Source organism: Athene cunicularia, assembly GCF_003259725.1.
Source record: "Athene cunicularia isolate RWA chromosome 1 unlocalized genomic scaffold, athCun1 chr1_part2, whole genome shotgun sequence".
In the NCBI taxonomy this organism is placed as follows: Eukaryota; Metazoa; Chordata; class Aves; order Strigiformes; family Strigidae; genus Athene; species Athene cunicularia.
Genome location: NW_020799092.1, coordinates 16,775,709 through 16,798,042, shown reverse-complemented (window position 1 = coordinate 16,798,042; position 22,334 = coordinate 16,775,709). Strand labels below are relative to the sequence as shown.

Genomic DNA, 22,334 nt, shown 5'->3' with positions numbered 1-22,334 from the left:
AGGAAGCAATGAACTGAAACTGCCAATAGACAAATCTCTGAGAAAGGGCCTTGAATATCCCAGCATTTTAGAAGATGATCTGAATTTCAGAATCATTTTAAAAAGCAGTTGAAGTACATATACATAAGCTAAAGTTTTCATTCAGTGCTAACAAGTGCCTTTGGGTAACATCTTTTCTATTGTAGATAAGAAAGCTTTGAACTTCTAATCATTTTTGTAAGGAAATCATGCAACTAGAACCCACATCAGGAGATGGGATACTGTACAGATACAAACACAGCACTTGGTTGATATTCTAAGGCACTGTGTTTTCATGTTAAGGCAAGTATGTCAGATGCTGCACAGAATGATTTCATAAGCAAAGCCTAAAAAGTCTCAGGCCCCTACTGTCATTGTCGGGATAGCTAACTCCTACCCAAACTTCCTGAGAGTTCTCCGTAATAATGAAATTAAGGGCAATGTGTAAGAACAAATATCAGATCATTGCAATGAGTGACTGAGAGACAGCATTTGAGCTCCGCCACAAGACAAGAACAGAAGCAATCAGATCTTCTGTGATCATGAGTAAGCCAAGGAGAGAAAACCAAATTGCATAAAATATTTTTTCAATTACATCCTCCTTTGAGTCATAAATGGTCATCTGCTAAGGGAATCTGCAAATGCTTCTGTATTTCTGGTCACAGGTCATCATGCTTATTGTGTTACTAGCACAGATAGAAAGCTATGTCATACCAAGTTTGAAAACAACTTGAATAGATTTTCCTACTCATTAAACTCTATATGGGGGAAGTTCAGATCTTTAGAAAACAATTACAGGCTAATAAAGAATTCTGGAGTCTCTAAACTATTACTGGGAGGATCTCTGGGCTTTAGACACCGAAGAATCCAGAGATGGGAATCCCATAGGCAGTTGGACTTCTGCTCTATCTATACAATCAGGATTTCATGAATGGGTTTCCTTGGGACACTTGCAAAAAGGTAGATTATTTTTGCTAATGGAAATTTTGCTTGAAAAAGATAACTAGTGAAGAGAAAAACAGATGTGGTTTACTAGCCAAGATGGCCTGAAATCACCAGCTCAGAAGAGATTATCACCAGCCTCTGCTTGTCTGTGGCAAAGTCTGTATCTTGATCTGCATCAAGATCTCGAGCTACAGAAAACATTTCACCACAAAGAATGGAGCAATCCCCTTAGCTACCAAAAATCTGTTCTTACAGTATTCTTAAATTTTAATTACTCCAGTAGGGTAGAAGGGACACTAGAACAAAAAGGATCAGCCGTCATGACTTGGAAGAGTGACACTGTCTATTCCAGGCAAGTTACAAAACTAGTCCTGCAGGCCATGCAAACATGGTGCCCAAAAAAAAAAAAATTTAAAAAAAAAAAAAAATCAAGAGGACCAGAACACAGCTGCTGCAGAGGACTGTTTACTGTGGCACATAGGTATAGCAGGCTGGGTTTTAAAGAAGGAGCAGCTTAAATACCAGGATCAGAATATCCGTTGCTCCTGTGGTCTTCGTAAGCAGTTAACAGTCAACCTCCTATCTAGATGAGACCTTCTACAAATAAAAAGGTCAACATTCTGACACATTAGAGAGGTTGTACCACCTCATCTTACACACTTTCTTCCAGCCTCTTAGATGGAGACATTCCTTTAACAAACAATTCTCAGTTTCTCAGGCAGCAAGCTGATAAGAGTTGTCAAATTTTGATTTAATATGCTATAAACTTTCCTGGCAGTATAATAGAACATGCCTTTTCCTTGGATCATGCATTTGGGATAAGCACATTGTTCCCTCCCTTTTTTATCAAGAGAAAACAGAAAAAGGCTTTGTCAGGAGACAGGAGTAGTTGCAGACAGATGTAGATTTTTACCCAATCACAGCAAGTGCCAATGTGTCCACAATACTATTCCTCAAAACTGGGTCCATGGGAAGGAGCAAGATAACTCAGAACTACACATGCTACTTTATATATAAACAAACAATTTCATAAAATCAATATAGTACCTCCACCAGATCTTAGAAATTGCAATGATACAAGTTAGTTCACTTTACAAACACAAAAGAAAATTTTAATATTGATTTTCCTCAGTTTCCTTTAACTCACCAATGGGATGTTTCGTATGTTTAAGAGCTGGTCTACTCAGGAAAGATTTTTCTTAGAAGAGATTTGTTTGGGCTTCCCAGTTTTTGTTTGGGTTTTTATTTTGCTGTAGTTAGGCAAATAATTAAACTGAAGAATCACATTCACCTAGCTTCAGTTATAGGGTGTGTGCTGTTATTTTAAAAGTGAAGTGACATCTCTACTGGACCAAGATTTTTCTTCTCCCCCTCCCAGTCTCAAGTGAATCTTAGTTCAGCCACAGGGCTCAGTGTAGTACACACTATTCACCTGGTACACTGCATACTCATACCCAGGAGAAACCTAAGCTAATCTGCATACCAAAGCGCTTTTTTTGTTGTTTGCATCACAGCACAATTGGCTTTCTTTTTTGTTACTGTTGTTAGTGAAGAACACAGTGCATTTCCATTTTCATGCTGTTTCTATGGACTGCTAAGGATCTGGGATACAATGGTGTTTCAGCTACACTAGGAAGCAGGTAAACTACATTTTGGAGGTCAAACGTTCCAATTTAATTATTATGGTACTCCAGAGATATTGCCAGAAAACAAAGTAACTTTTCTCTTTCCCCACCTCTTCAGCCTGGAAATAGTGAATAACACGAAATCAAATGTTGATCTGGGGTAAAGGTTAGCAGTACAAGATTGTAACTACAAGCTAGAGATCACTTACAGCATCCTGTGGTGTCAAGTCTAAAAGCACCACAGAACAATCAGTAACAGTCATAATTTCATACAGATTAGTGCATTTTTTGCATACCATATCAACTTGTTTTCACCCATGCTGGCTTGTGTAGGTATAAAACAACTGCCAGGACTATCACAATGGTGTGCATTTATTCTGGCCTTTGGGCCCAGATCAAAGCTTAGCAATGCTTTCCCAAAATTTCTGATAGCTTCATGTACCAGGAGCTATCAAGAGAACCTACAAAGCTGTCATTAGTCCTCCACACTAGGTTTCAGTTCACTACCATGTTTTCACAAATAAAGTTTTGGGGAGCAAGTTTTCCCCAGCTGTTCTACAGACTAAAGATGATTTTTCTAAAGGTTCTATTACCAGGCCTTTTCTGCTCAGCAAGAATGCATATCGAGTTGGGTATTGTAGGGAGCTTGCTAACATTTACAGGGAGTGGTTTGGAAAATGTCTAGTGCCAGAATTTTTAGGGAGAAAGTTCATCATTGTTTTATGCAATAAAACACAAAGCTTTTGTTCACTTAGTAGTACCAAATACAATACTGTAAGACTGTGTCTTTGTTTCCTTGGTTTTTCAGAAGCTGTTCTAGACTAAAATACCTTCAGCTGAGGCAGAACGATCAGTGAACATTTGGAAGACAAAAAGGAAAACAGAGGTGTTTAATCACACGCTGGAGCCTCCTCCAAGGCAGGGACTTGCAAGCTTCCAAGAATGGTGTACCAGACAGTCCCCTTTCCTTTCTCAAATTTAGAAGATTAAGCATGTTGGAAAATGTTGTTTTTCAAAGAGCCAAGATGTTGCCAACCTCCTTACTAGCAGTGTTCTGCCTCAAACAAAGTAAACGCTTTCAGTTTCTATTGAGTCCAACCTGCCTCTGTGCTATTCAAAGGCTAACCATGCACCCCCTTACCACCCACTCCACAGGTTACTCACCCTGCCCTAACATCTGCCTCATAAATTTGCCAAGTTTTCCCCAACATCACAACATCTGAGAGAATAGATGGAAGTTGGAAAAGACAACTTTGGAATATTTTGAGTACCTAACCTTTCCTTTTTTCATTCATCTGTAAGATCCAGGGAACTAGGGTCACAGAAATTCTGTGCTCATATTTTACGAGCAAAGATACAGAAGAAACTTTATGATAATGCAATGAATGAAATGAATAAAATTTATTATATACAGTTTGGGTACTTCAATTTTATTACAGATGGCTACTATTAGGGACACCTACTTTAATAATTCTTTCCAGTTAAGTGCAGATTATAACTAGAAGGGCTGCTTTGGCATAACAGGATAGTGCAAACTGAAAGAAGTAAAATGGGACAAAAGACCTAGTATGGAGGCTGGACACATTTTTATAAGGGATTCAGAAATGTGCATGTGGAACCATATGTGCTCCCTTATCTTGGGAAGGAACATCTGGAGGGACTGCCTACGGCTTACAGTTGGAAGAATGAAAGGCTACAGGACTGGATTGCTTTAGGATGTTACACATGAGAAAAGTGAAACAAAGTTCTCCAGCATGTTTAGCCGCTTTTGCGTCATGTCCAGTGGTCTTTTCCTTTATGTCCCTTTCTCTTTCTTCATTTGATCCCTTGACAATTTCTCAGCGTGTCACACACGCCTTCGGCTCTTGAGCTTGTCTTGCAACACACTCTTCCTTTCTTTGGGCACTTTGCCTGCTGCTGGAATCCCTTCACAATGGTAAAGATGAAGAAGGATGTTTGTCTTCTCTTTCCTCAGGTTTACCAAACAATTAGTAACATCCCTTCCTTTGTGGGCTGTGCCATGCAAGATGCTAGGAGAACAGAAATATCAAAGGAACAATTATTAAACTAGTAAGTGTTAATAAAGCACCAGTTTCTCAACTGTCAAACTCATTGCCCAACAACTCTGAAAGTTCCCAAACAAAATAACCACAAATGTCAGACTTGTTTTTTATTCCAGTTGAGCTGTTGTCCCATATTGTAGCACTACCCTTTAACAAAACTGTAAGTGTATGCTTTTATAGAAAAGGCCAGCATTTTATTTTTACTCTAAAAATATTCAGAAATATTATAATCTCCACAATTACGTCTTTAAAAAGCAGAGAAGTATTATCAAAGAAAGGCAAAAAGATAACTGGAGAAAGGTATGGACAGTGCTATATGGTCATACAGTAATATCTGCACTGCTTCTGGAAAGGAAAGGCTACAAACACAGATGCTTGGGGGAAGTGCATGACTTTCTAACATGCATACTACTTATGAACACCAGCTGATAATCATAAACCGTTTTCAAAATAAACAGAATTCTGAAGGCATGATGTATGCCTATTTTGTTTAACAATGAAGTGTACAGCAAGGCAAAAAAGCAGAAAGTAGAAAGCTAGAAACCTTTTACAGCTCCTGCAACCACAAACATTTACAGATGCAACAAGTTCCTTAACCTCAACTGGCAAGTATATTTAAACGCTAACATTTATATATACACATGAAGTTTAAAACCTTAAGGCACTGATCAGCTTTGGTCTCAGTTTTTCCTTTCAGCTTTTACTTCACAAAACTAAGACTGCTCGAAGTAGTGAATGTATAAATTAAGATAATCCATCCTGTTGTATCCTCATAAACCAGTAAGAAAGCACAAACATGAGGCAGAAGGAACTGAAAAGCAGGAAAATTTAGCATATACCAGTATTAGGGTTGGGGCTATATATGGTGCCTTTGGCATCCACAGACATTTAACACATTTGGTATGAACAAGGTTCTTCACAGATGAATATTCTAGCCTGGTTATAATTTCAGCTGTACCATGAGAAATGCAGAGCCTTAGCTTTGAGAACCACAGCAGCATCCTTGTCCACAGTCTGCTGTACTAACATTCATGGGATATAAAGGCAACATCCACTACCTGGAAGAAGCACTTCCAAATTTACTTGAAACTGTATAAAATCATACAAATAAAAGCATCATCTCTCTCTGTACTTACCAAATGAGGTTCCCTCTGCAGGACTTTCATCTATTTTCCTGGGAGACATCGTATTTGATCTTTCATAGAATAGTCTTGGCTGTCCAGGGAATTTCTCTTCTAGTTGAGTCCACAGGTGCCTGTGTAGCTTCCAGCTGTGTTTCCGCTTTAGTTCGGACACAATGCTCACTATTCCAAGAGAGCCTCTCTGTCAAATTCAGTTCATCTCCGTGCAGCACACATGTCCCAAGAATGTTTTTCGGAAGGCTTTTGTATTTGGTGTTACTAATAAATCTGCACCACGTTTCTTGACTTTGATACTCCGTGAGTTACTGCTTCATGGAGATTTGTTCAACTATCTAGTGCTGGGTGGTGTCAGCGATCTCTTAGCTATGGGGAATGATCTAAACATGATCATTTATCTCTTCCCAGAGAGAGGGTCCAGAATCTTTGTAGGAAATACAGTGGATGGAGGCTGTGGTCAGTTTTAGAAGGCTAATTTTACAAAACTTGGATCTGCAGCAAACAGATGCTATTGGTATATCCTAACATATAAACAGGAGGAAGACAGCTGGTCTGTAGGACACTGAAGCAATGTATATGTGGAAAAGCTACTAAAGCAGTATTATGGACCTGAAATGGGCATGTGTTCCCACCAATCTTACAGTGGTGTTGCTTATTCTGAAACAGAGGTATATCACTTCAAGGCAAATAAATTGTAGTTTGATAACACAAACTAAAAGAAGGTATAAGGATACAGTTTTGGGTTGTATTAATTTTAAGTATAAAATCTTTCCAGTTTAGACCAGGTCTAAGTGACCATGTAGAAGAAATCAGTTTAACAGGTAAGGCCCCAATTCTACAGACACTTACACACACGATTAACTTGGGTTCATTACTAATTTATATAATTCATGTGAATGAAAACATTCACTTCTTTGAAGTTAAACATACGTGGATATATTTGCTTGACAAGCCAGATTACAAAAATGTAGAGAGAGTTGCAAAGCAGTATTTTGATTGTTTCTAAGCATGCAGAACTGAAATGTTATGTTATTAAACAGCAGGAATAAGGTCATACCCAACAGAATCTGAGGGGGGCACTGAGGGGTACGATCCAGATGCTGGGGTGGTCTCTCCTAAGGAGGCCTCCTCCTGTGGTATGGGGTGATGTTCAAAGAACTTGGAGACAAACAGCAAACTGTGAGGCAAGAACAAAACAAAACCAACCTAACTTGTGCAAAATCCAGAAGCTTCACAATATAACAAAGACTGAAAAACTCCCCCAACCTTCTGATCAAATACTAAATTTTAAATTAAAAACTACACTAATACATTAATTTGTAAGATTTGTTAAAATATTATTTACTTAAAGGAACAAAAGATAATGCCTTAAACATACTTTGCAGAAAGTAATTTTAACATTTTTTAGTTGAAATTGCAAACATCAGGTTCCTCAAGAATGCCCAACTTACACCTACCTATATGTTGAGTACATTAACTTATTTTAATGTTTGCACTGAGGCACTACCAAAAAACAAATGCTAAGTAGATAGAACTATGTTATCCATAAGCCCTGAGCACAAACTCTGGAGATGTCCAAGGAAACAGCATAAATCTACACAAATAGATCAACTATTAAATTCAAGAATTTGAATTTAATTGGGACATTCTTTTTTATGTTTCTTACCTAAGCATCAAACTCACTAATGGATTTATTTTCAATCACTGTAAAACTAACTGCAATTTCACCATATTAAACTAGTGTCTCAACCTTTCTTTCAAGTTGAAGAGAATAAACCTGCATCTAAATCCACATCTAAACATTTAAACAGGGCCCTAGCCATCACATAAAGAATCAGTTTTGATTAAGAATAACAACTGTGAACAATGAGAAGTCTGTCTGATACAGTCAAGTGCTCAGCCACCCCATTCATGCTTCAAAGAAAGCATTTCATAGTCCAGAAAAAAAAATTATGAACAGATTGTCTGAGCTAATAGAGAAAGAATATGAATTATGCAGTCTCACAAGAACAGCTGAACTCCTATATTTTTTTCAGGTACCTCCCTCTGACTTTCTGAATTACAGATTTAACATAAGAAATCACTTACAGCTGTAAGTTTAATAAAAGGCTCAACTTAAAAACCAATTGTGATTACTTACTCAAGTTGGTCATAATTAACACACATCAGTGGCACTTCTGTACTACAGCGCTGGTGAAATTTGTAGCCACATGTCTGGCACCGGAATCCCTGGAAAAGCAGCTTTCGACAAAAGTCGCAGAATGCTAACGTGAAGAATGTTTTTCGTACCTACATCAACAAAAATAATCATATAAATAGAGTCCTCTTGTAAGCCTAAGACACACAATTTGCTTTTAGCTCCCTCAAATACATGTACAAGCCTCTTTTTTTGCTGCCAAAGCTAGTTTTATATATCAGATTCACATAAAAGATTATCCCTTTTTGAATGAAATAGTCTTCATGCATTAAAGTTTTCTTTCAACTATTTATTGCAATTAATGCTTCACTTCATTAGCAGTAAGAAAAACAGCAACAAATCTGAAACAAAACAGTGCACTATCATGCTAGAGTCAAACATTCAGAATTTAATTGGATACAACCTATAAAAACAAAAGCTGCTGAAAAAAATTACCTCATCTAATTTTTCCAGGAGCCAAATGACATTTCTATCCAACACTCACAGGACTAGAAATATACATATGGCTTTTATATATATATATATATATATATATATATATATATATATGGCTTCTACATACAGTTACATATATAATTGTAATTTTGACTACTGAAACTCAGAAACATTTAAAATTGTGAAAGGGTGAACATATATTATCCCTATATTATAGAGGGGGAAAAAAATGATTTAATTTGATTTTCAAATTTAGCAATGCTTGGCATAAAAACACATTGTAGTTGTATCACTACATGTAACAATCAAAATTCCAGAAGGATATAAAATACCCCCATTCATCCTACTAGACTTTCATTTAACTAGCCATAGCCAAACTAGCTTGTTTGAGTAAAACAGTTTAAGCAGCTTCCAAATAGAATTTTGGGTTTGTTTTGTTTTTTTTTAAAATTTAAATAAAAGGTCTTTCTTCTCAATGTGACGAACATTATTTCCAGGATTTTGTATGTAGCTGGAACTGTTTAGATTGATTCTGTTTAGCAGCTTTCATTTACTTGGTGCCTTATCAGGTCAGAACATATTTGTGCACCAGCATCACTGATGATGTCAGCACCGCTCTGGGAATAGTTAGTTCATTAGTTAATTGCTGCTGCAGAGCCAGCAGGGAGGCCCAGAATACATTTTATAGATACAGCAATACAAAAATAGTAGATTATTATTACAGCTCTGCAATGCAGTGCTGATTTAAACCCCCTGTATTTATAGATTTTAGAGGGTGTATTCCATCCAAAAGTGAAAGTTTTAAGGGTGATCAAGTACTCTAACATTACTTATTTAAACTACAATTCTATCTAACTTGTTTAAGCTATTGTGATTAAAAACTTCTTTTGCAACCCCCACCACATTCCACAGATACAAAATATTGTTCAAAGTTGTTAATATGAATTTGAAAGTACAAAGTTGATTTAACCTTACTCAACATTTCATAAAAAACAATACATACAAAATTGTGTGTCGTGAGTGGCACATTCTCCAAGACTTCCACATGCAACTCTTCTCCCGTGAGCCAGGAAATGTCCGTGTCCCAGCCAATTGGCTTCTTCTCTCTAAAGTGTAAATAAGCCTTTCATTAGCACCAGCACACAAGCCCTTGCAGGTCTCCAGCTGAAGATATGAGATCAGGTTTGAAAGTTGCACTGTGGGGCTTTGCTACCCTGTCTCTACCTACAGGAAGCAGTAAAATCAAGACATTAAGCTCAGCACACAGCAAGGAAGGCACACCTTCCTGGACAAACTGCATGAAAAAAAATGGTCTTTTTCCATCAGTTTCAGTAGTGGCCAATTCCTTGGTTCCAAGGTGACAGACACCCTTCTGATGAAATAAAGTGCTCGTGAAAGTACCTGTTCCATAACCGTTCCAAAGAGGCAGCTAATTTTGTGCAGTAAAATAATCTACGTATTTCTTAGGGCTGGAAACTCTCCCCCACCCCCCTCTATATTCAGTTAAAAGTGCTCTATATCTAAGTCAAATCAAAAAGTTAACAAAACCTATTTAATACTTGTTTGGTTAGCATGAGTTTGATTACTGAGTGTTTTCCCAACAGTCATATTACTCTAAATTATGCCTGTTCTTGAAGTGATTAAATTTCTAGGAGTTTGCCATTCTTTTTAGACATGTCTTCAAGGCACAAATTTAGTGCCAGCTTCGAAAACAACTTCCACAACACTGGCCACACTGGGTAACTCCAAGAAGAGATTCTAAGAGCGAAAAACATCACACATAAACCGTACCCATCTTGTATTCTGTAAACAGCACAGCATTCTGGAATAAGACCTCTCATCATCAGAGCTTTCTTTAGGCTATCTCGGACTGTCACTCCACATCTTGCTGGAACCTGGAGGTCACATATAAAAGAAATTAATTATAACAAGTTCCAATTTATCCCCCCAAACCAATGCAAGCATTTTGACCCTGAAGTGCTAAAACCTACTTTTCATAATACTTTACAGAATGCTAGGTAAGAGTTTTCCAAAATCTTTTTTGTACTGTGGATAATTTTATTGGTGAATAGTATATAATCAATCTAGTTCAGCTAGAAGAGGGAATAAGCTCTACATTTCTATTAACATTTGGAATGAAATCTTGACTCAACTCTAAAAAATGACTTTTCAACTCTTCTCAACTTGAAGAAAGTGGAGACACAGCACACAGATAGCTTATAACTACGTACATCTATAAAAAGTTCAGGTCAAGCTGTAAAATGGGGCAACAAGCCAAGTGAAATTAAAATAAAAGAACTAACTTGGACTGAGCTCAAAAAACCATTATGATAAAATGTAAACATTTTATTTTCTATTTCTAAAATAGATGATAAGCATGCAAGTAAAACAATCATGAGAGTCAGGCACACCATCACCTCTCACTAACCTATATTTGCAACTCTACAAACACTTCCTATGTGAAAAGCATATTCCTCTTCTGTTTCACTATTTGAAAAGTTTAAATATCTAACAGGATAGAAAGAATGGCGAAGCACACTAAAACTAGCCAAAGAACTGCAAACCATGTAAAGTGAAGATATCTTCCTTGCCTCTACTCTATCCTAGGTGTAGACATATCTTAAAGGAGTAAGTATATCATCTCTAGGCATACCTGTGATTTAACGATGTAGTGTCAAGCCACAAAAACAGAACAATACATAGTGTAGTTAAGGTGTTGAGTATTACTCTTATTATTTCCAGAACTCAACAATGAAAATATGTAACACTTAAGGTCATATACACACTGGGACATCTCATGTAATCACAGACAGCATCTCAAACATGAGCCAAAAGAAAAACCCTGCAGACATAACAAACAACAAAAGTCTGTCTGAACACCTTAAGCTCAATTCTGGCTTGCTAGTGGCCTGAGCCATAGCCTTCAGTAGCCAAAACCAGTCTCTTAATCAGCTTCAGCTGGCTTTGGATCAGAGCCTAGTTTTTGCTCCTTGCACTTAAATTTCCATGGGTATTTAGGGCCCCTATGTCCTACTTAAGGATGACAGTGAAAAGTAGCAGTCTATTTCAAGTAGCTTTGTGAATACCACTTGAGATTACACTATATATCACATTTCTAGAACTCAAACATATGCTCTCTCAGAAGAGACAAAGTAAAGGAATATTTTGCTTCACAATCTTCCTCCTATCAATATGAAAGTGCTTCGTATAGGATATTTGTCAACATGTAAACATTTAAAAAAGATAATTTCTACTAATTCCTTGGAAAAAAAATCCTATAGCATACTGCTTTACAATCTTGATATTCAGCCTTAAGTGACTTCGTTTTACACACTCCATTACTTCTTAATGCACCTTTTTACTAATCTAAGTAACTTCATCCCATCCTAGAAGTAAACATTGTGGTTTTCAATCACTTGTAAATCATTTCTCCAGCATAAAACATCCTTAATTGTTACTAATAGCTGTCACTGGTATTAAGAGGGAGCCTGGGAGCACCTATTATGGACAATATCATCAGCAACTTCCCACTGTAAAATTGAGCCCCCTGCTACTTCAGCCTCTACCAAACTAATTCTTCACACTGAAACCAACTGTTCATAAGGTCGTTCCATGACCAGCACCCCCTGCTCCCAAACCTTGACACTGTGGTTAGCATAAATAACACCATTTTGAGGCAAGCAGCCATTCTCTGCAGCCAAGCGGGTCATGTATTTGTTCTCTTCCCCCTCATAATCAGACCTTGTGCACCAAGTAGACAAACAATTTCTGTGTGCCAGGTCAATTACTCCCTCCCTTGCTGGCCTTGAAGGTCCCAGGCATGTGGGGCCATGGCGATGGCCCTGTCCCAGAACAGGGAAGCGTAACAGCGCACAGAGCAAGACCACTCTCTATAAAACCAAGTAGTTACCAGTCCTAAGGGGGGATCTTGAACTGGAGCTGCTGCTGAACAGCAAGAGCTGGGACCTGCTGGTGGCCCGAGATGCCTCCACCATCCTCTGCTTCCTACCAGGATTGAGGGAGTGACTCAATCTTTTATATGAATTTTGAGTCTAGATTATGATTGTTATATATCAAAGATCTGACCTGATCAGCAGAGGATCCAAATTATTAGAAATTGTAGAATTCGTAATACAATTGAACTTACATTACACTACTTATCCTGTTAGGAAAATAAAGCTTTAATTCTAACTATGATTTAGTGCCATCACCATTCTGCCACGGGTCCCTAAAAGAACCTGTCTGTCCCCTCAGTGTCTGGTGACAAGTTATCCCTGCCTCCAACATATATATTTACAAATGCAGAGTAAATGTTTTTAAAAATTTGACTAAAATTTCTGAGGATTTCAAAGGTATGCTCCAACCACCCACACACATTGGGTCCAACCATGAGCCATTTTGATGCAGCAAGTAAGTGTTCTTCAGCTCAAGGCTAATTCTCCCTCTAAGCACAGCCCCCGCTGGACTAAGGTAGAACCCCCATAGACACTTCAGGTCTACCATTCCAGCAACCTCCATTACTTCACCACTGATACCCACAGTGAAAAAAGAATACTGACAGGGTGACAGAGAGAATGTGGGGTGGAAAAAAGGGGAATGAAGAGAGCCAGAAAAGTGGTTGTGCACAAAGGAGAAATGGGAAGAGAGAGGCAGGACAAACTTAAGAACTGACCAGGGAAACCATGTGTATACTGGGAGAGGGCAACAGCAGGTTGGTGGGAAACAAACCACACAGGATAGAGGGAAGACAGACTGAAGAGCTAAATGAGGCAGAGGGCAGTATAGAAAAAGACATGATGAAAAATCACGTAGGGAAGATCTAGTTGAAACAGCTGGGGAGGCAACGGAAACATATCCTAAACAGAAAGCTTCCCTGCTGTGATGAGGAGAAAAGGTGGCTCATTTGGACAAGGAGCACCAGGAGGAAGGGAGTGCCTAGGAGAGGCATTAGAACTGAGCATAGAGGAAGGAGATGTTCCAGCTCAGACAGAAAACTTTAAGGCAGTAAGTATTACAAAAAAACCAGGTTGCAAAATCTAGACCTGGGTGAGGGAATGGAACAGACAAGGAGGAAAAGCCAAGCAGTGGAAAGGTGACTAAAATTAAAGAAGAGCTGATGAACAAAATGGGAGGAGGAGCCTTGTGCTCAACGGAAGACATTTTCTTCCTCCAGCACTGATCCTCCATAAAGGGTGACAACATGCTCCAGTACCTCATGAAGCAAATATCTGCATGAGGAACCTAAAATTTACAACTCTATTAATGAATTACACTGGTTCAAATAATGCCATTTCAGGCAATTTTTTTTTTTTCAACTTCACTGAACACAGCTTCCTTTTAAGATTCCTTTTAAGACATCAATAAAGTCAGAAAGGCAAGCTCTTAAAACTTAGGTAGCATCAGAATGAAGGTTGTCTACAGCAACGCAAGTGCAACAGGACTATGAAAAATGTGCATTAAGCATCTTGCTCACTTATTCACTATTCCTCAGTATTACTTCCCCAAGTCTCCTTCATTAAAATTGGAGCCATATTTATGCAACTTGCAAGCAGAAACATAGACAGCACATTTGTTCACTGCATTTGCAACAAAGCCCAGCTAAGAAACAGTTAGGGAACTGTTTTAATTACTTTCAAACATCACCAGGATCCTGAATCAGCATCCCATTTAGAACATTCTCTTACAGAGCTCCTGAGCAGAGAAACAGAAGGCTAAATTAAAAAGAACAAAATACTGGAATAAATCCCTGGAGTATTGATTAATCATTTTCCCACACTGGTACACTACGGTCTATCACCATCTGTGCATGGAGCCCTTCAGCCCCCTCTTACCACCACCTGCTGTAAAGCAAAAATCTCACCCTGTAGAGCATTACCTCTAAAACATCTCTTTTTCCTCCCATCCTCTTCTAACACCCAAATCATAGCAAAGTTAAAGAAAAATCCTGCTCCAAGAAAGTGATTTGGAGACCAACTCAATCTTAAGAAAAAAACCAAAACAGATTATTTTTTTCCATCTCACAGACAGGCTCCCCAAACATGAGTTTCACAACAGCTTCCTACTCACCCCCAGCCAGAGAGCGGGTGTGCAGGGAGCAGCAGCCCTGGTGAGGAGCAGCCCCCAGACCCGCCGAGCCCCAGGGCTGCCTGCCAGGAACCAGCACCTCCAACATGGCAGGCAGGCAGCCACCAAAGTGGGCTTATCAGTTCCACCAAGAGTTTTAACAGGATTCCCACAGAGCATTTTAACTGAATGACATCAGCAATTGTTGACAAAATCTGTTCCTCATGAGAAAATTTCCAATTTACTCCAAAATATGCATCCTTATGACTGTAATCAAGTAAACTGAACACAGGTTGCGTTTTATTGAAATGAAGAATGCTTAATATTAATTTCAAACCCATTTTTGTTCATGTTCATCCATTATCTTTTGATCTCTGTTCTGTAACTAAGAGAATCTAAATGTTTCACAACAGTTTACCACCTAGAAATCCATGCTACTGAATGAGGGGATCTGTTTTCAAATGGTAATTGCTAAGTGTTTTCTTTTTAAGTTACTTATATGCCTAAGATTTGTAGATCAGAAAAGGTGTAGATTTTAATAATAATAATTTGAAAGTTGATTCAGCAAACAATTTTCAACAGCAAAGAGGACAAATGAGTATGGGCTAAACAATACTACAGAATAGCACAGAAGCTGCCAATACAGACTGCCAGATGTGCCCAGTGCATAAGAGAAAGTAATTTACTTGTGCATCTTGAATTGGGCAAGTAGTGATTCAGGAAGACGTCAAAACACGTGCTCAATTTCGCAACTGTGAAGTCCCAAGGAAACAAATCATAATTATTCTAGATTCCAAAAATTCTCAAAGCAGAGTCTTACTACCTAAACAGATTAAGCAGAACTATAGCACTCAATTTCCTCATTTCTTTTACTCATGTAAACTATTTCTATGGACAGCAAGTATTCATAACAACATTGCTGATATATATTTAGTACTGCAGCCACAAGCATTTAAGCAATGCATAATAAATGATTTATTTCTGTAAATCAGGCCATTCCCGATTCAGTAGGAAATCCAGGGCTACATCCCTAAATAACTCTTACATCACTTTTCTAACATCAGAGCAGAAACCGGCATAGTCTCAGTAAGTTAAAAACGCTTCCTTACCCCAGTGCAGTTTCCAATATTTTATGGAAATAAAGAGATGGATGAGACTGACAAGCACTTCAAAATCAATGTCAAAGAACTCTCTGAAAGTAGAGGCTGGACAGCTCTGAATATCTCGCACTATACTTCTCAAAACTAGTTAGCTGGTTCTGTTTTTTCCTCAGCCTAACACTGCAGTTCAGCTCACTTTAGCCAACTGATACGTATGTATCTAAGGTACGTGTAACCTATCTTAGAGCTTCAGAAAAATTCTAAACAGTTAAAATAAGTACTGGGTAAAACAATGAGCATATTCCATGTAGTACATGGTACATAGTATTTTGAAATATCATTAACACATACACCTTATCTCAACACATACACCTTAAAAGATGACACACACACCCCAGTAACTAGATGACTAAATAAATTCCAGCAACATGCTCACAGAATTCATCGTGTTGGGAGAGAAATAAGCTAAGCTTTCTTTTTGTCACATAACTAGTTTTGCCCTCCCACGTGTTAAGTTTTCTGGTAAAAATCTGAATATGAGACCCACATTTAGTTTCTCATCTTAGGTATGAAGGGCCACTTTTTACGGCACTAACAGATAAAATTAACCTCCTCCTGACAAAAAAAAAACCATCCTCACTGAACCTCACATCCTCTAGAAGACAAAGAACACTGCTTTCAGACACAGCTATTCTGTATTTCAGGACACGACACTCCAACCAGCTTCCAGGAGAAAGTAGCATTTCAGAATATACATTCTTAATGGAGCACAGTAGTAAGACATATGGGAGACAACTTCATGGAACTCTGTCTTGTTTCCAAGGAAAGTTGAACAGTATTTACTCATTTTACAAAGCTGTTACCATTTCACCAAATGCATCCCATTAAACTTGCAAAGATATCGCTTACCAGCACCCACTTGCACCTCCAATGCAATTAAGGGGTACTCATTTGTAGCACACAATGGACTGATTTATGTCAACAGAAAAATATTTGTTCAAGAGTATACCATCACTAAACTACATTGGATCAAACTTGCTGTGCCTCATCAACAGCAGCCTCCACACCATCATTTTTTCAAGCCTTTGAGGGACAGCTCCCAAACTGTTCTGAAGAGAACTGGTCATTTGTAAGGTTATAGCAGATAGTGAGATCATCACCTTAAAATTTCAGTTAGGGTGAATACCAGTGCCATAAGTTGTGAAGTGACCTGCTAATGAAAAGAAAAAACAAACTGGAAAATTCAGCTTTAGACTTCAGACATGAGATAAATGCTCATCTTGAAAACCATCCATAGCCACTATATGGAAATCAAAACCCAAGACCCTGAGGTTTCTGTTCAAGTGATGAAAAAGCCAGCTGCTCTCCAAATAAACCCCAAACGCATTATAAATTTAAGTTACAAAATAGTTTAAATAAATCTAATAGGTCAGACCCAGAGTCCACCTGTGCAGTATCCTGTCTCAGATGATCACACTCCAAATGTTTTAAAGGCAGGGGGCAAGAAACTGTACTGCAAAAGGGCTAGAATCCACCTGCCTCTCTAAATTGTTGCAACTGGTATCCTATAAACAAATGGATATTTCTGTCTCCAGGTAGTTTCCACATTATCTACAAATATTAAATCTTTGGTTGGTTAAGTTTGCTTAACCAATACAAGAAGCCATGAATTTAAGTATGACCTACTAGACATGGAATTAAAACATTTCTTCCAATTATTTTCAGATTTGTGACTTGCATTCCATTTTGTCGAGTGTCTGCCTAGTGTATCACGAGGTAAAGGAAACACACTCCAAATAATATTTTCCTCTATCATTCATTACTTTCTACAGACAGACTTTCCATCTTTTAAGAAATTGCTAAGCTCTCCTTACTCGAGGAATACACTTAAAAAGCAATGATCAATGTTGCACAAGGCATTCCATATGACAAGCCATTGATTTTATAATGGCAAGTTTTCAATATTGTTTGAATTTGCAATCTAAGACTGTGTGTCAATAAAATTCGATTAAATTATTCACCTTTCAGCACATACTATTTTTAATTTATCCAACATGGAGTTTATCCTGCATGGTGGGTCAACATTGGTAGGCAGCTAAGCACCACTCAGCTGCTTGCTCACTCTACCCTCAGTGGGATGGAGAAAGAGATCTGGAAGGACAAATACAAGAAAACTCCTAGACTGAGATAAAGACAATTTAATAAGTGAAGAAAAAAAAGAAGGGGAAAATAATTTCCTAGTGATGCAGAAGAAATCACCCACCACCAGCTGACCGATGCCCAGCCAGTCCCTGAGCAACAGTAACTTTGGAAAAACTCCCCTCTGTTTCGTTGCAGAGGATGATGCTGTATGGCACAGAATATTCCTTTGGTCAATTGGGGTCAGCTGTCCTGGCTGTGCCCCCTCCTTAGACTACCTGCTGGGAGAAGCAGTGGGAAACAGGGCAGGCCTTACCCTGTGTAAGCACTGCTCAGCAACAGCTAACACGCTGATGTGTTAGCAGCATGGTTTTGGTCACCAGCCTAAAACACAGCACTTCATGGGCTGATGTGAAAAAAATTAACTCCACTCAAGCCACACCCTGGTACAGTCTGCTGGAGCATTGCTGCACACCTTCCTTCACTCAACATCTCCCAAAGACACATTCTTCAGGCTTTCCTAGACGTGAAGGACTTGCTGATGGCACCTGTAGAGTCTATTTCATTGTACAACTCCTCCCATGATGTAATAAAATTATGTTTGCCTACTGACAGCCTAAGAGGTCTTCCACGGTTAAAATTCTTCCCAATGGAAAGTGGAATTAGTCTCTAATCTGATTTTGCCTTTCAGCAATATGATCATTAGGCCAACACTTCTTCATGACAATCTAAGTATTTTTAAAAAAATTAAAAACCTATCAAGTAAAGTTTACTTGAAAGTAAGCTACCATTTACTTCATTCTACCAGTCTAGTCATATGTGTAAAATTCCAAAACAGATACATTCAAGCAAGCAAGCACAGGCAACACAAATTCCATCTCTGCTGCATGTTTGAGCTACATGAGAATTTTTAATTGTTTTTGATTAGAAAAACGTAATGGTGTTAATCCAGGTGTGTAATTAAAAGCAAGAAACCAGTTTATTCATCTGCCTGAACATCCCTTCTCTGAATTTTCCTTATACTTGAGAGGTGAAACTGGTAGGACAGCTTGAATGCCTATAGAAATACAGTGCTTACTACGTGGTAAGCTTCAGGCACAAACTCACAGCATAAACTCCAGAAAGTAAGATGCAAATGTGAAGTCAAAAGAAATGCATCAAGCACCAGATTCAAAAATCAGAACATCTGAAGGAGCCCAGTTGTGCATGCATGATGAATTAATTTATGCTAAGAATTTACTTAGGGTAAAAATATCTGATTCTTCCAGTCTTCACAACTGCAGAGAAGACCACATGATTGCTTGTCTAATTAAAAGGCAGATGTACTAATTAAACAAGGTGTGACAAGAGTGAGAAACCTGAAGAGTTGTCCCCATGAACAACATTCACAATCCTGTTTAGTTTCTGCATGTCTTAAAAATACAAATTCCCCCTTTAAAAAGCTGTCTTACATTTGCCTTGAGAACTTCGTGAATTTTCTAATACAAATATGCCTGACACATATATGAAACATACTGATACATAATAAAGTGGAAAAGAAATTTACTGGCCCAAATTTATGCTGAGGTTTCCGTGGGGTTTTTTGTCCTTGTTGTGTTTTTTTTTTGTTTCTCTTCATACAAATAACCTCCAATTATTCTCAAACTTATAAAAAAGCAAAACAACAACCAAAACACACACAATCTTCTATAGTTGAACACACAAGAAAGGAATTATTTTTTTTTTTTACCCAAGTTTTACTTTTGGTTTAAAAGCTGCCATAGTAAGTTTTTAGACCTCATGGTGGTTAAACACACACAATGATTTGATCCTCTCCAGAAATCTGCAGACAGTTGAAGTACTTGGAGACTACTAAGCTTTCCCAAAGCAGAAAGAACATCTGTTGCTCCTCCTTTTACCAATCCTCTTTTTTTCCTCTGAGTTTCACTGTCACTACTCAGACCACTATGGACAGAAATGAAATTAAAAACTATCAAATCCACTCCTTGTTCATGCTCAGAACAGCACTGGAGCTGCTAGAAGACCCCCTATAATTCACTGAACAGAGAAACAGAAACTCCTCGCCACCCTTACAACTACTCCGCCAGGATGGTCAGAGGATGTAAAGCAAACATCTCTGGAAGCCCTGTGCAGCAAACAGCAACAGGTTACATACAGATTAAGAGCAAGAACCATCACCTTCTGATGCCTTTTAACTGCCCATCATTTCTTACACCTAAACACTATTTTCTTCTAACTTTCCATGCTCCAGCATATCATGATTCAGGACTGCTCATTTGCTTTCGGACTGTTTCTTCCCACGCTGTTAAGTACTTGGCTGGAAGAGATTTCCTGGGTAATCAAGCAAGTTATATGATCTTGTCCATAAAGTACTTGAGTTAGAAGCCCCTCCACTCCATTCTCTTCTTTCCTATTTGGCCTCACGACAACATCAGAAATCTCCTAATATTGTTCCTTAAATTATGACTAGTTTTAGCCATTTCTTGTTGTACTAGGCCTTGTATTAAATGTTTTTTCTCAGAAACTTTTATTTCATCCACTACAGAGAGTTAGCATGTGGTAGATTTAAAGGCCAACACAGAATATGATTACTCACACCACATAATCATAAACATGGAATTCCTTACTACAAAACACAAACTTTTTGTATCCGTAGCATGGATTTAATGGAGATTGGATGGAAGGTCACCACATATAAAACACTTAAACTCATAAAATTCCTGAATGACAAAGAGCTCAAACTTGGAAGACAACTCGGGGAAAATATCATACATGCCTACCTCATTCTTGTACTCTTTCACTATGACAGAGACACAGTGCAGATACGTCCACAAAATATTTATTCCACCCAAGGTCTCAGAAAACTTTTCTGCAAGGGACCAGCCACAACTGATGTGCCACAGGAAACATGTCTAAAGTCTTACTAATGTCAAGGTCTACAGTAACCAAGCAATTTAATAGATTCCTAAATAATTTTAACTGTGTTATCAACTTTACAAAGGAAGGCAAAAATTGCAAAAGTCCTTGCAATCAAGAATGGGGATTTTTTCCTTATCCCAAGCCTACCAGTTTAAAAATGGCAGTCCCAAAGATATGCAAAAGAATACTTTACCCCAGTGCCCAAAAAATAACATACACCCAAACCCTCAAAGAATAAAAAAAAAATTATTAAAAAACCCCCCACAACTAGAAGCAATCACCAAAAATGTTTAAATCTTGTCCTATATGCAAATACTATATTCCTGTAATCTTTATCACAGAAAGCTGTTTAATGCTTAATGCCTGGAACAACTCCTCTTCAGTTAAATTTAACCTTTTTCACTGTCTTCTGCCTCTTACACTAAAACTGAAGTTATCCTACTAGATCTTTAATGACTTCTTCCCATACTGCTGGATCAGTTCTTAATCTTCATTCTCCTTGAGCTACTACCCCTCCCCAACAACCAGCTCTGTGTCTCCTTCCATTCATTTGTATGAGTGTCTTCTGCTTCTTTTTTCTCTCTGCTTGCACCTTCAAACATATAGCCATGTAATTTGAAAAAAAAAAAAAAATCCTAATCCACAACACAATTATCTAAGGATCCCACAAGGCTGTGTTCTCTTCCGTCTCCATGCCTTCTCTCAGAAATGTCCCTGGTAAATGTAAACTATGCTTTCATGCTGACAACACATACCATTCACTTCCCATTCAAAACTATCTCCCTTCCAACAAAACCAAATCTCAGCATCTAACAATCTCTCAGACTTCTAGAAGTCAGCTCAAGGTCAGAGTTCCTACCACCCTCTCCCATCCAAAAGCCCTCCTTTAATTAGCAGTTTTGTTACTATCCACCCCACAGTCATTTAGATCCCTAACCCAAACAAGCTTTAAACTTATTTTTCCCTACACTGACCTCCCTCATCCACAGTTTGAATAACCCTTGTCGATTTGTTCTGCAAAATAACTGACAAATCTCAGACTCCTATCACCTTGCACTTCTGTTATTTCAATACACTTCTCTGGCCTAGGACAAAACAAAAAAACACCCACACAGACTCATCCTGGTCACATCTACACAGAATGTTTTTCCAAAGGACATTTAACTCGCCAGTTGAACCATGACACTGAGAAAGAAGGAAGCATACATATTTCAGATATTTATCCCTGCATTATGGGAATAAACTTGATTTTGCTTTCAAAAAAAGTTACTTCTAACCCCGCTGTATTGCCAGCTGAACCAAGATGCTAACTTCGACTGTTAATTCAGGAGCAGCAGTAGCCTCCACCACATACTGGCTAGGCTTTCAAGGAAGCACCTTGACACCTTTTCCTACATTAGGAAAAGCTTTCCATCCAACACTCTGCTTTATCATGACACATATAAAGAAATGTGACATTAGCTACACTACCTATGCACCAAAATCACTTACACTGACCAACTTGATCTTATTTCTTTATAATGAGGAAACATCAGTTTCCTCACATTTTATTTCTAATTGGAGCCAGCTCAAACAGATATATTTCCCTGATCCTACACACAAAAAATATTACTAATAAACAAAAAATGTAGATAACTCAAGTAACAAGGCAATTGCTGATCAAAAGGTAAGCATATCCCTCCCCCCCCCCC

General features: G+C 38.2%; 1 protein-coding gene across 3 annotated transcripts in view; it reads right to left on the bottom strand.

The window, feature by feature from the left end:
* BRAF (B-Raf proto-oncogene, serine/threonine kinase) overlaps positions 1–22,334 on the bottom strand; it is an 85,224-nt gene that overhangs the window by 31,420 nt on the left and 31,470 nt on the right. For all 3 annotated transcript variants that reach the window (XM_026841030.1, XM_026841031.1, XM_026841032.1), the window contains exons 4-7: positions 10,214–10,317; positions 9,426–9,528; positions 7,931–8,079; positions 6,848–6,967 (exon numbers count right to left, since the gene is read on the bottom strand). In XM_026841030.1, coding sequence (XP_026696831.1) covers positions 6,848–6,967; positions 7,931–8,079; positions 9,426–9,528; positions 10,214–10,317 — 476 coding nt within the window. The remainder of the gene's footprint in view (positions 1–6,847; positions 6,968–7,930; positions 8,080–9,425; positions 9,529–10,213; positions 10,318–22,334) is intronic.